This window comes from Mesoplodon densirostris, chromosome 19 (assembly GCF_025265405.1).
Source record: "Mesoplodon densirostris isolate mMesDen1 chromosome 19, mMesDen1 primary haplotype, whole genome shotgun sequence".
Lineage (NCBI taxonomy): Eukaryota > Metazoa > Chordata > Mammalia > Artiodactyla > Ziphiidae > Mesoplodon > Mesoplodon densirostris.
The window spans coordinates 17,911,820-17,924,390 of NC_082679.1; the positions used below are offsets into that span (position 1 = coordinate 17,911,820).

The following is a 12,571-nucleotide window of genomic DNA, read 5'->3' on the forward strand; positions in this document are numbered from 1 at the left end:
GGGGTGGCCAGGGGACCCCCCTTTCATGAAAAACAGAGGATGGCGAGAACGTGGATCCACATGTGCTTGGAAATCCACAGAAGAGGTGCAGGAAGGGAACCGGACAGACACGGTGGGGCATGGGCAGAAGGGAGAGTGTTCACCAGAAGCCTTTTTTTTTTTTTTTTTTGAGGTACGCGGGCCTCTCACTGTTGTGGTCTCTTCCGTTGCGGAGCACAGGCTCCGGACGCGCAGGCTTAGCGGCCATGGCTCACAGGCCCAGCCGCTCTGTGGCATGTGGGGTCTTCCTGGACCAGGGCACGAACCCGTGTCCCCTGCATCTGCAGGCAGACTCTCAACCACTGCGCCACCAGGGAAACCCAGGAGCCTTTTTATACTTTCTGACCTTTAAACCTCAGAATGTGTGACCTGTGACCCGTAAAAGCCGGCCTGTGTGGGGCAGTCACCCCGAGCGAGGGACATCTCCTCCTCCTCCCTTGACACCCTGGCTTTACCCCAGGGAGAGAAGGAATAGATGGTTCTGCTCAGCTTTGAACATCGGTCGTTTAAGTGATAAGCATTCCATGTGTAGCAAAAGGTTTGGGCCAGTGAGAGTGAGTGGAGGTGCCTGGCCCCTGAGGTGGACGCTCCTCTGGGTGAGCCCCATGACCCCTGTGCACCCACGCCCCAGGGCGGGTCCCTCTGGGAGCGTGGCGTGGGTCTGCGTGGACCCGAGCCTGGCGCCGGGCCGCGGTACAGAAGGATGGAGGGCTGCTGCCGCACTCCACACTGGAGACAGGGGCGGGCACAGTGAGGCCAAGGCATGTGGCGGTGGTGGGGGGCGGGGAAGGTTGGCGGGATGTCGGGCAGGTAGGGATTTGGAGGGACAGTGTCTCCCCTGGGGCTCTTCGCTCACTTTGGAGCTCCAGGCTTCATGTCCCTGGCACTGCTTAGCTCCGTCCCTGTGCTGAGGCGGGTGGCGGCCAAGGCCTGGCTGACCCCACCCACCCACAGGAAAACCTGCTGCGGCCTGGGCAGGACCTGGGTGGCGCCTCCCCAGCTGGTGTCCCGGCCAGCTCAGTCGGCCAACCAAGCAATGCCAACTCTGCCCAGAAGGTGGCCGGGCCCACAGGCAGGTCCCCGGGGCCACACATTGCACTAAAAGGGCCTGGTGCGTGGTCCTGGCACCGAGGTCCCATGGGGCTGCCTGGCCATGTCACTTCAGGAACAGTTATAAGGCTTCAGGCCCGGCCAGGCTGGGCTCAGCTGAGCTGGTCCCTGCAGACGGAGGCAAGCCTCCCCCGGCACACAGTGGGGCTTCGAAGTTCCCTTGTTGGGGGGATGAAGCAGAGTCCTCGCAGAGCTCCCCCATCCCACACCCCGTGCTTCGGGGTTGGGACACACAGTTCCCCGGGGGCCGCATGCCGTGCAGGCCGGGCGGGATGGGGGTCCTGCCCACAGAGCTGCTCTCACGTCGGGGCAGGTCACCTCCCCACAGGCAGCTCAGAGGCCGTGGCCAGGTCAGCCCTGTGCCCTATCCTAGCGGAAATACCCCTGGTTTGTGGGTTTGGCTCCTGGGCCAAGACAAACACCCGCTGAGACTGCGTGACTGCTTCCTGAGCCTTCCAGGGAAGAGTAAATAAAGGCGGCCGGGGTCACAGCAAGATGCCCAGAGGAGAGGCAGGGACCAGTGCTCGGAGTGTACCAGATCCTGGTCTACTGCCCCGGGATTGAGGAAAGCAGGCCTGGGGTCAGAGGGGGAGCGTCCCTCACTGCCACTCAGAGACAGCCAGGGACGGAGGGCTGAGCTCACTCAGGGGGCCGCAGGAGCAGGCCAGGCAGCTACCACACCTGGGAGAACGCCACCCTCATCTGCCCCGCGGGAGGGGATGCGGCGGCCACGCGCCGGCTTCTGGCCGGGTGCAGTCGAAGCTCTCCAAGGCTTCCGTGTCCACCCCCCACCCCACCCCCGTCTCCGCGGGCACCCAGGAGCTTGCCGATGGGACCCCCCACCCCCCGCACCGGCCCGTATGAGGGGAGGAAGCACTGTGGGGAGGCTGGGGCCGGAGCCAGCGTCTGAGCTGGCCGCAGGTGCAGGGCGGGGCAGTTCTGCAGACCCCCGGGGTCGGGGTGCCTTCGCCTGCTCTGCCGCACTCCCTGGCGGGGGCGGGGGCTGCAGCGGCAGGACTCCTCTCAGGCCTCGCCTTAGACATGGTGCGGAATGCAGGGCTCTGGCAGACAGGGGTGCTGGGAGACCGCGCCATCCAGATCGTGAGCGCCCTCTGGCAGAAGCCAGGACAGGGAGGGCTGTGTTTGGCGAGGGCCCTGTGTCCCCACTCTGGCCTGAGAGGCTCCCTTGCTGGCCGAAGGGCAGTGGGTGAGTCCCCGCCCTCCCTGGCGGAGAGGCCAGGGAGGGCGGGGAGGGACCACACGGAGACCACGTGAGGCAGCCACGCTCAACTCGGCATCGAGGCGCCTGCAGCCTGGGCACGTGCTGCCCCTGTCCTGCAGGGTGAGTGGGTCCCCAGAGGTCCTGGCAGCAGGCAGGGCTGTGTGGTGGGGTGGACTGGAAGCCCTCAGCCCTGCGCCAGTGCGGCCTGCCAGACAGTTCCCTGCAGCCCGTGGGGCCTGCCCTGGGACCCTGGCCCTGAGCCTGCCCTCCTGCACCCCCAGGGCCTGGCGCGCTATCATCCCCCGAGGGCCATTGTCTTCAAATGAAGTGAGCTCTTTGTCTGGATGGGGCTGTGAGGATGTAGCTCAAGGGGCCCTCTGCTGCCTTCCCAGCTCGGCTCAGGGCCTTAGAGCCCCCAGGGCTGTCACGCTCTGGGCAGGAGGCCTCAAGCCTGTGATGGATGCTGCCGAGGCTCCAAGGAGCCGGCCCAGGCAGCAGGCCCAGCAGGCTCCCGGCCCAGCAGGGGAAGGTGTGGTCTGAGGGGGGCCAGGTGGGCACAGAAGACCAGCCAGTGACTTGGGGCTGCTCTGGATACATAGTGGGGCTTGGGCACTGGGACTCTGGTCCCTCTGAGCCAAAAGGCAGGTGATGCGGCGCAAACCCAGATGCTGCCCTGCCATCCTGGGGTCTGAGTGCACAGAGGAGCGGGGGGCGGGCACACCTGAATCCTGGGTCCATGAGGTCACAGCACTGGCTGCAAGAGAGCCACGAGGGAGGCAGGGGCTCCTGGTCAGGCCAAACGGTTACCAGCCTCGGAGCAGGGCATAGGCCCCGCCTTCTCAGGGATCAGAGGCCACGACCTGCCATGGCTGTGCCCGTGTGCTTAGCTCTGGCAGCACGGGAAGGGGCAGTCAGAGAGGGCTTCCTGGAGAAAGCCTCAGCACAAAGGCCCATAGGAGGAACGGGAGTGAGACTGGGAAGGCGAGGGCCCTGGAGGGGGTGGCCCCAGCTGAGGGAACAGCAGGTGGAAGGCACGGGGGCACCAGCACTCAGGAGTGGGTGAGGGATGAGGGTGGAGTGGGAAGCCGGGCCGAGGAGCTCAGGGCTCTGTCCTCGGCGGGGGCCGGTGGCGGGGGGGGGACTGGCATGGTCTGTTCCGTGTTCTAAAGAGATGTCCTGGTGTCCCGGCCTTGTGCAGGATGCAGCGGGGGTGAGGCATTGCGAGGACTGAGGAGGAACCAGGCAGGGGTCCAGGAGAGGTGGGGGCCCACAGAGGCACCGGGTTCAGGAGATGTTTCGGGAAGACGGGACGAGACTTGGTGCTTGCTGGAGGTGGGAGGGTGGGCAGGGCAGATGGGGCCCAGTCTCTGCAGTGTGATCCCCGGCGTGGCATCCCCAGTAGGAGCAGGCGTGGGGGACTGCCGATGCCCCTGGCTGGGCGTGTGGGCCCAGAGGTGCCTGCGGGCTGCAGAGGCTGCGGAACCCGGGCGTCGGGGCGTTAGGTGGGCAGGCAGGCCCCCTGGCCTGTGCCCACCCCCCCAGCCTAGCCCTAGGACAGTAACCTCCACACGCTTCAGGGGCCCCTGCCCTGGCCGAGGGTGTCGTAACCACCGTCCGGGCCAGACGCTGGGGCCAAGTTGCTGGAGGTTTAATCACTGTCACAACCCTAACCACACGCAGGCAGAAACTCCCACTCCCGGCCAAGAGAGCTGTGTGCAAGGCCTTCCCCAAGGGCACGCAGGCAAGGAAGACTAGAGGCGCCGTGGGGACCGCTGGGGCCTGCACGTCCGGCCCCCACGAGGGGCCACGAGGACAGGAGGAGAGCCGAGCTGCCAGCACGGAGCTTGATTTATACCTGGTTCCCACCCTCTGCTGCGGCTGGGCCGAGACCGCAGCCCCGCCGTGGAAGTTAGCCAGGTTTGAAGTCAGACCGCTTCCCGGGCCTCTCTCTTGGCCACCGGAAAAGGCCCTGCCCAAGAGAGATGGAGCTGCCCGGGGGTTGGGGCATCGGCCCTTCCTCAGTCCCAGGGGCCAGGCTGAGTGACAGGACCCGAGTTCGCTGGGCTGTTTGGGGGCTCTTTTAGGCCCAGAGCCCCAGGCAGGAGCAGACCTTAGAAAAGAGTGTGCTACACACTCAGCCCTGAACCGGCACCCGCTCCGCCAGGCCCTGGTGTGCCCAGGGGAGGCAGCCGCCCTTCTGGTGGAGAGACCCTAGAAGCAAGGAAGCACACCTGCTGGACAGGAACAAGGTGCACGGAGAGGAGAGGAATAGCCGGGACAGCAGAGAGAGAACAACGGTGGGGGTGGGGTGGGGGGTGTCACCCCAGGAGGGGCTGACGTTTCCGCTGAGACCTCGAGGATGAAGAGTCACAGGCCAGCCGGGTCTGGAAAGGGTCTGACCTGCAGAGACCTCAGTGTGCTTCTGGAACACAGGTGGCCTGACCCGAGGAGGTCGAGGTGGGTGGGTCGGTCTTAGAAAAAGAGCAGCGGCCAAGGCTGGGGCAGGCTTGGCTTGTGCCCCAGGAACGCAGTGAACTGTCATGTGTCCAAGCCAGGGTCTGGCTGGCCACAGGTGGCGAATGACAGTTTGGGGGGATTAGTGAGCTGGTCCCCCAGTAGGTGCCAGAGCCTATACAGCCAGCTTTCTGGGGCCAGCGTTGTGGCCCTGTTTGACAAAAGAGGCATCTGAGGCTCATGGAGGTGAAGGCTTGGCCAGATCACACGGCAGGTGAGCGGCCAAGGTGGGACCCGGTTACCCAGGTCTCCATTTCAGGATGCCAGACCATCAGAGAAAAGCCCCCCATGCCGGCTCCAACCTCAGGGGTGCAGACCTGGTCCCCCACACTGTCGTGGTTATAGCCAGACTCCAGACCCCAGGATGCCACCCCCATGTGGTGGGCTTGGGCAGGTAGAACGGGGCTGGACTCAGGAGCTGGATTCCAAGGAGGCTGAGCCTTGGGACAAGACTGGGCATCCTCCACCCTTGGCCTCCCTGCGGCTTGGGCCAGGGGCTGGCCACTCCCCTGTGAACTGGCCAGGCCGCAGCACCACCTGCTCAGAGCCTGGACCCTGGGGATCCGGGACGTTGGATCAGCCCTGGGCCTCCAGCCAGCCCGAGACCCCAGCCGTGGGCCCACTATCTCTGGCAGGAAAGGGGGCCCCCACATGGGGGACTGGTGCCCAGCAAGAGCATCTGAGAGGGGAGGGTATGTGTCCCAGGAGGGGCTCTCATCTCCTTTTACCCCTTGGGCCCATCATCTGCCCTCTGCCAGCCAGAGGTTCAGACCCTGGTGGCCTAACCCTCACCAGTGCAGGGTCCAACAAGGCCCCTCAGGGTGTGGGGTCCCAGTGCTCCCGTGATCATCAGGGCATGGCTGGGAGGCCCCTTGGGAGCCAGGGTTACTCCCCACATGGAGGGGGTCACAGGTACCGGCACTGGCCACCCTCTCTGGGTGCCGGTCCCACCCTGTCCACCTGGCCCTGAGTGTCCTGGGGCTGCTAGCCTCGGCTGGCACATGGCCTGCCCCCAACTCCACCCTCGTAGGATGGGGCGGGGGGGTTTGCCAGCCTAAGACCTTGTCTGGTGCTTAGGCTGAGCACCCAGTGCCCTCGAGTGAGGCTGAAGGTGGGGACTCCATGGAGCCCAGTGGCCAAGGCGGCCGTGCCCCAGTGACGGCCGAGGCTCTTTGAGGCGGCTCCCTGAGGGCCCTAGGCTCCAGCCCCTAAGGGCCTCTCTGGGCGCCAGGCAGGGCTGAGCCCCTGAGCTCTGCACAGCCTGCCCTCCTCGAAAGTTGGTTACTGGGGATACTCTCCATGGTGACCTTTGCCCCAGAAGGATGGGGCAAAGATGAGTTTGATTAGCAGCCTGGGGCTTGGACATCTGGGCTGCCACGGAGATGGTCACCTGGCGCTTGTAGCAGACAGGGCCACAGACCCCTGCCAGTTTGCCCATGAGGTAGTGCCAGCTGCACTTTCACCCCAGAAACCTTTGCTCCCCACAGAGGCCCCAGGGATGATTCAGCCCCATGTGGGGGTGTGCAGGGATGCCCCCCACCCCCAGCCTGAGGCTCTGAGGCAACGTTTGGACCTGAGCCTCAGCCTGGGGCTCACTGAGGCCGCCCCACGTCCGCTGTTGGGGACACAACGCTTTTCTCCTCCTGACGCCAAGGACCTTACTGGGCTCCCCTGGCCCCAGGAGCAGACACGACATGGGCTGGGCCCCTGTGGTGACCATGGGTGACAAGAGCCTGCCCCTGAGGGCACAGTGGAGAGAGGGAGGGTCTCCAGTCCAGAGCTGTGCTGGGAAAGCCCTGCGTGGACGGCTGCTCGGGACACGTCACCCTTGCCCCTCACCTCAGGCCCTCACGGCCTCAGCCAGTGCGAGGGCATCGTGTGTCCCCCAAAACCTTGCCCGGGGAAGCCCTGGCCAGGCTGCCAGACTCCGCAGCTCATTGCAACCTCCTTCTGAGCCACAGGCGTCTGGTGGCCCGACATGCACCGCCTGGCCGACCGCATCCATCTGGAGGAGCTGACCCGCATCGGCATCCTGACCGGCAGCGTGGACGCCATGGTCCAGGCCCACCTGGGAGCCGTGTTCATGCCTCACGGGCTCGGCCACTTCATGGGCATCGATGTGCATGACGTGGGAGGCTACCCCGAGGTCAGTGTGGGCGCATCAGCCCGAGTGGCCTGCCTGTGAGCCGTAGCTGGGCTTGGCCCTCCCTGGGCTGGGCTGGGGCTCTGGGAGATGGCGGGAGTGTAGTGGGACAGGCAGGGTGAGGAGGAGTGGGGTCCTGGCGAGGCCCGCCGCCCCTCCTCCCCCTTCACCCATTGGTTGGTCCTGGCCCAGGTCGCTGCCCTGATGCCCCCCCGTGCCCAACGCCTCCCCCGCCATGGGTGCCTCCACAGGACCTGGTGTGGGATGGGCGTGCTCTGCATGGAGCCCCGGGCTGTGCGCTGGGGGCATCGCCTGCCCTGAAAGGTGGTAGATGGTCAGTGTGCAGTGCACGGGGTCCCCACAGGGCAGCGGGAGCCACAAAGCTGGGTCTTAAGTGATGGGGCTGGCACTGCACCCGTCATGTCCCCATGCCTCTGGCTTCATTCAGACGGGGTGATGAGGCTCCACCATCTGGTGGCTGGCCCCGGTCCCTCCTGGGACTAGCTGAGCCCAGCGCCCCTCACAGGTCCTACTCCTGCTTCCTCCCTGGTGCAACCTCTGCCCCCCAGGCCCCTGGGCCAGCACGCTCTGCTGGCCTCCTTGTCTCTAGGAGATACCCTTGGCAGGGGAGGAAGGCTTGTGTGGGCGTCTCCAGGCCAGGCTTTCCCCTCCCCCTCCTACTGACCGACCCTTGAAAGGACCACCCAGACGGTGCTCACGGCTTCGGGAGGCCCTGCCGAAGCCTTGCCGGGCAGGTGGCTGCAGCCTGCCCGGCCGGTGGGTGTGGGTAAGCCCAGCCCTGCCGTCTGGCCTGGTGCCCGCAGTGCAGGGGGCGGATTATGCAATCGGTGCACGCCCTGGGGCCCACCAGCCAGTTAGCCAAGACTGGGCTTGGCCTCTTAGCTGCAGGGTATTTTGAAAGCTCTAAGAACGATATTTGGGGGTTGAGGGGGGGTGCGGAATTGCTCAAGAGAAGCATTATTATTCAATTATTTTTTCCTCAAGTGTAAACAGTTAAATTTGGAGAAACAAAATCGGTTTTAATTTCCTAATTTCTATCCATCACATTGTGGTACGGAGCCAAGAGCTGGGCCTTCCAGACATTGTTAACTGAGGCTCGTTATTCATTAGTCTCCAAAGCGCTCTTTTTCCACCAGAGAAAATTGGCAGCAAACTGTTTTCATCTTTTCCAGTAAGCAGTCCTTTGTGCTCAGAGTCTATTCTTCTGACAGATAAACATTGTGGAAAAAATATGGCTTTTCCTATAAAAGTCATTTGTTTTATTTCAGGCCTATAGACACATCTGGGTCTCTTCTGCCCAGAGCCCAGTAAAGGGGAGGCCCCATCGAGCCCTGAGCCCAGGGAGAAGCCAGCGTGGACCCGGCATGGGCAGGGGCCCCTGAGCCCCAACAAGGCTGGAGTCCCCGGGCCCGAGGGGCTGGGCACTCGGCTGCTCCCCTTCTTGGGGTCTTCTCCCCACTCAGCTCGGCCTCCATCCTTCTCCCAGCCCTGATCTGGCCGTTCCTGGTGGGCCCCACAGGGCAGACCAGAGAGCTAGCGCTCTGAAAGGGGGCGGGGGGTCATGGTCAGTGGGCTGGGGCACGCACATTCTCCTGTGCCCCACGGGATCCCTTCCATTCTCCCCTCACCCCCAGTCTGAGTCGTGGTCCTGAAATCTTCCAGAGGGAAGGCTGTCTGTACAAGTTGGAGCAAACCCTCCACCCTTGGTACACCGCTCTGGGGCAGCGGGGGGCCCACGGTGACCAAGGAGGTCAGGGAGACCTTGTCAGTCTCTGCCTCCGCCAGGCCCCTGGCTTTGACAACCTTGGAGTAGAGAGAAGGCGACGGCACCTGGGGGGCAGCATGAAGGGAAGGGAAGGGACAGGAGGGGCTGCCCAGGGGCAGGCACGGGCTTCAGATGGCAGGAGACAGGGCCCCGCCCCGCCCCACCAGCACCTCCCACCTGAGCACAGGGACTGTCATCCCAGACTGTGCCCTTCTATGTCCCCTGCCTTCCTGCCTAGCTCCTCCAGGCACATAGTAGTGCTTTGGGGTCGGGTACCACACCAGACAGGCTTCTGGGCCCAGAGCATGACCCATCAGGGGTCACAGGGCCTTGGTGTCCCCTCATCACCTCCGTCCCAGCCTGACTCACACCAGGTCAGGGCGGCTGCGCGTACCAGTTTCTACACGCCCGCTGTCCCCGCCCTCACGGAATCACGCTCACAGCCTTCCCTGCTGTGCCCAGCCGTGGATGGAGGCTGAGCCAGCCCGTTTCTGGTTACCTTACATGAACCACTAATTGAAGTCTGATGTTCTTGGCCCCCAAACAGTCAGAAATGACAGCTCCATCTCCAGCAGCTGGGCTTCCAGGGGAGAGCTGCAAGCGGGGCAGGGCAAGCTCAGAGCCCGACCAGAAAGCTTGCTTGCTGCCCCACTCACAGGCTTTGGCCAAGGGATGGATGGGTGCTTCTGGGACCTGGGGAAGGCAGGGAAATTTCTGCAAGTGTCCTAGGTACCACCTGCCCTCATGGCCCTGTTGGCCACGCCCATGTGAGTGTTGGCAGGGGAGGTGGGGTGGTGCCCCTGCAGGGCTGAGAACCGGTCCCCATGGTTCAGTGGGGGCCCAGCACACGGGCATGGTGTGGAGCCGCCCACGTGCGCTTCTTGGGGCACACACCCCCAGGCCATGCACACGGGGTGAGCGTGCGTTTGTGTGCACACACGAGCCAGAGCTCGTACTGATGGCCCGTCCTGCCGACAGCACCTGTCCCTCCTCCTGGAAGGCCACGTGGAAAACCTAGGGCTTGGCTTGTGGGGGATACCAGGTCCAGCACTTCTGGGGCCGGTTTCCACTTGAGCTGCCTAGAAGAAAGCGTGCAGCCTGGGAGGCCCCACAAGCCTTCTTAAAAGCTTCACAAGTTTGGCTTCTACTGTTCCTCTCGCGGGGAGAGGGCCTGGTTGAGGCAGCCGGACCCCCAGCCAGCCCCATGGGCCAGCAGGGGCAGCTTGTCCTGGGTGTGTGCGCACGGGCGTCCACGGGTCACGGTTCTGAGGAGAAGCAGGGGCAGGGACGTGAGAAGTCTAGGGGAGCGTGCAGAGAGCGGAGGGTTTTATCTGGAGTGCCATGGACAACACAGCAAGGCTGAGTCTGGGCTGGAGACCCCCATGGTCATAGAGCCTCCTGCAGCTCCAGGGGGACCCATGGGGCCCGAGCCAGGCCCCACGTGTGGACGCCTGCACGGGCAGGGGCGGGTGCCCCGCACGCTCACCTGTTTCCATCTTCCTCCCACCGATGCGGTGGCCCTGGGCTGGGGCTGCGCCCTCCTGGATCCCCCTCACCGTCCTCTCCCCCAGGGCGTGGACCGGCTGGACGAGCCTGGCCTGCGGCACCTGCGCACCGCTCGGCGCCTGGAGCCGGGCATGGTGCTCACTGTGGAGCCCGGCATCTACTTCATTGACCACCTCCTGGACGAGGCCCTGGCTGACCCGGCCCGTGCCTGCTTCTTTAACCGCGAGGTTCTGCAACGCTTCCGTGGTTTTGGCGGGGTGAGTGCTGGTGGGCCCCGCGTCCTTGCTCCCTTGCTGCGTGTCACCTCTTTGTCCTCCAGGACAGGAGGCACAGTCTTGACTTCCTCACTGGAGAGGGACCTGGCCTGCCCTTTCTCATGGTCTGTCACCAGACAGGAGCCTCAGCCCTCAACACAAGCGACTCAGATTCCTACAAAACCCCTGCCCACTCCAGGGGCTCCCAGCCACCGGGCAAGGGGCAAGGCCAGGGTGGGCAGGTGGCATGAGCAGGTCCCTGTGGGAGGCGCCTTCTTCCCAGCAGCTGCCCACAGAGGCCTTGAGGCCAGCCCCCTGCCCCCGGCAGTACTGACCACTCCTCAGAAAGGGCTCTTCCCACTCGGCGGGGGTCAGCCTGGAGCCGTCGGGCCCGACCCTCAAACTTAGCGTGTGAGGCCAGCTCAGAAATAACGAGCGTCCGTCATTCTGACCAGGTCCGGATCGAGGATGACGTCGTGGTGACGGACAGTGGCGTGGAGCTGCTGACCTGTGTGCCCCGCACAGTGGAGGAGGTTGAAGAATGCATGGCAGGCCGTGACAAGGCCTTTGCTCCCTTCTCTGGCCCAAAGTAGAGCCACGGGCAAGCTCACTTCATGGACGGCGGCCTGGCGGTTGGCCCCCAGCGGTGCTCAGAAATCACATGCGGCATCAGCGTTTGATCACACCAAATTGTTTCCCAGGGAGAAACTTTTTTATTAACCTTCTGTGGGATCACACCCTTAATCTGTTTTTACTTACTTTGCTTGAACGACAGCGACAGCGGCTTTTAAAATGCTCATTTTCAATTATCCCGTTATTTTGAATAATCCTGTTCTTCACTAGCAACTAAATGTGTATCTTGCCGTCATGTGTATGCTGCTCAGGAAAGATGCCTTTCTCGTGTTTTCTCTCAAGATCAGTACACAGAATGGAATTTGCAATAAAAGATTTCCTAAAATGGACCTTTGTGTCCCGCTCCCTCTCTATTTGTCCCTTTGCAGGTGAGCACTGCAGGGTTAGACCTGGAAACTGGCCCTGCAGAGACCCGGGAGTCTGGGCATAGGTGGGGCTGGGCCTCTGCCCACGTGAAGAGGGCTGTAGAGTAGGAAGCCTCTTTGGTACGGTTACTGCCTCAAAGCTGGATTTCCGAAGGGGGGCAGAATCACGCAGCCTTTAAGGTACAGTTATCGACAGACAACATGAGACTCGCAGATTCCTCGTCTGTGATTTCCTGCTCATGCGGGACAGGCTTGCAAAGCCAGCATCTGTTTGAGAGACACTGCCGCCTAAGGCAGCACCATGGCAAAGGTGAGCTTTCTGGTTCCTTCCACGTCTGCCAAGTCCATTTGTCTCCCCTAGGTGGAAGCCCCCTGGCCGAACTCCACCCTGAGGCTGTGGAGCCATCCCGGGCCACCTGGGCCCAGTCCCTGCCAGTGGCAGGACACCTGGCCTTCCTCTGCCTGCCCACCTCTCCCACGGTCCCAGAGAACCGCCCCCACCCCTGCAGCGGGCTTCGAGAATTCTGCACACCATCCTGGGGTTCTCTCATCCTTGGCTCTCATCCGAGCCAAGGTGAAGGACAGGTGAGAAGGACGGACGTCAGAGATGAAACCTTAACAGGGTGGGGAAACTCTGTAGCCCAAGCCAGAGACCGCTGAAGTCACTGAAGAGTTGAGTAAATTGATTTCTTCCTATGGCAGTAACACAAAAGTGCTTGTGATGTGGCCACATTAAAATAAAGCAGCATTAGTTTCAAATCATCATTTATCTTTTTCTTCTTAGATTTACAAACCATTTTTTCAGGTTTCCTCCTGGTGCGCAGATATATTCCCTAAGTTATCTGTGGTATTAAGCAGTTTGAGTAATGATCGTCTTTCTGAGGGTCAGGAGTTTGAGTTTGCCAAATCGTTCTCTCCCCCGGCTGTATCTGCGAGCCATGCTGTGGTGCGCAGGGTTTCAGGTTCCCCCACCCCCAGGATAAAACCAGTTAAGGTTAT

General features: G+C 62.9%; 1 protein-coding gene across 1 annotated transcript in view; it reads left to right on the top strand.

Annotated features, from left to right (window-relative positions):
- The window catches only part of PEPD (peptidase D), a 115,690-nt gene extending 103,359 nt beyond the window's left edge, over positions 1 to 12,331 (top strand). Inside the window, exons 13-15 of the mRNA XM_060083429.1 lie at positions 6,847 to 7,031; positions 10,386 to 10,577; positions 11,030 to 12,331. Of these exons, the coding sequence (XP_059939412.1) occupies positions 6,847 to 7,031; positions 10,386 to 10,577; positions 11,030 to 11,167 (515 nt within the window). The 3' untranslated portion in view covers positions 11,168 to 12,331. The remainder of the gene's footprint in view (positions 1 to 6,846; positions 7,032 to 10,385; positions 10,578 to 11,029) is intronic.
- Positions 12,332 to 12,571: the final 240 nt, after the last annotated feature.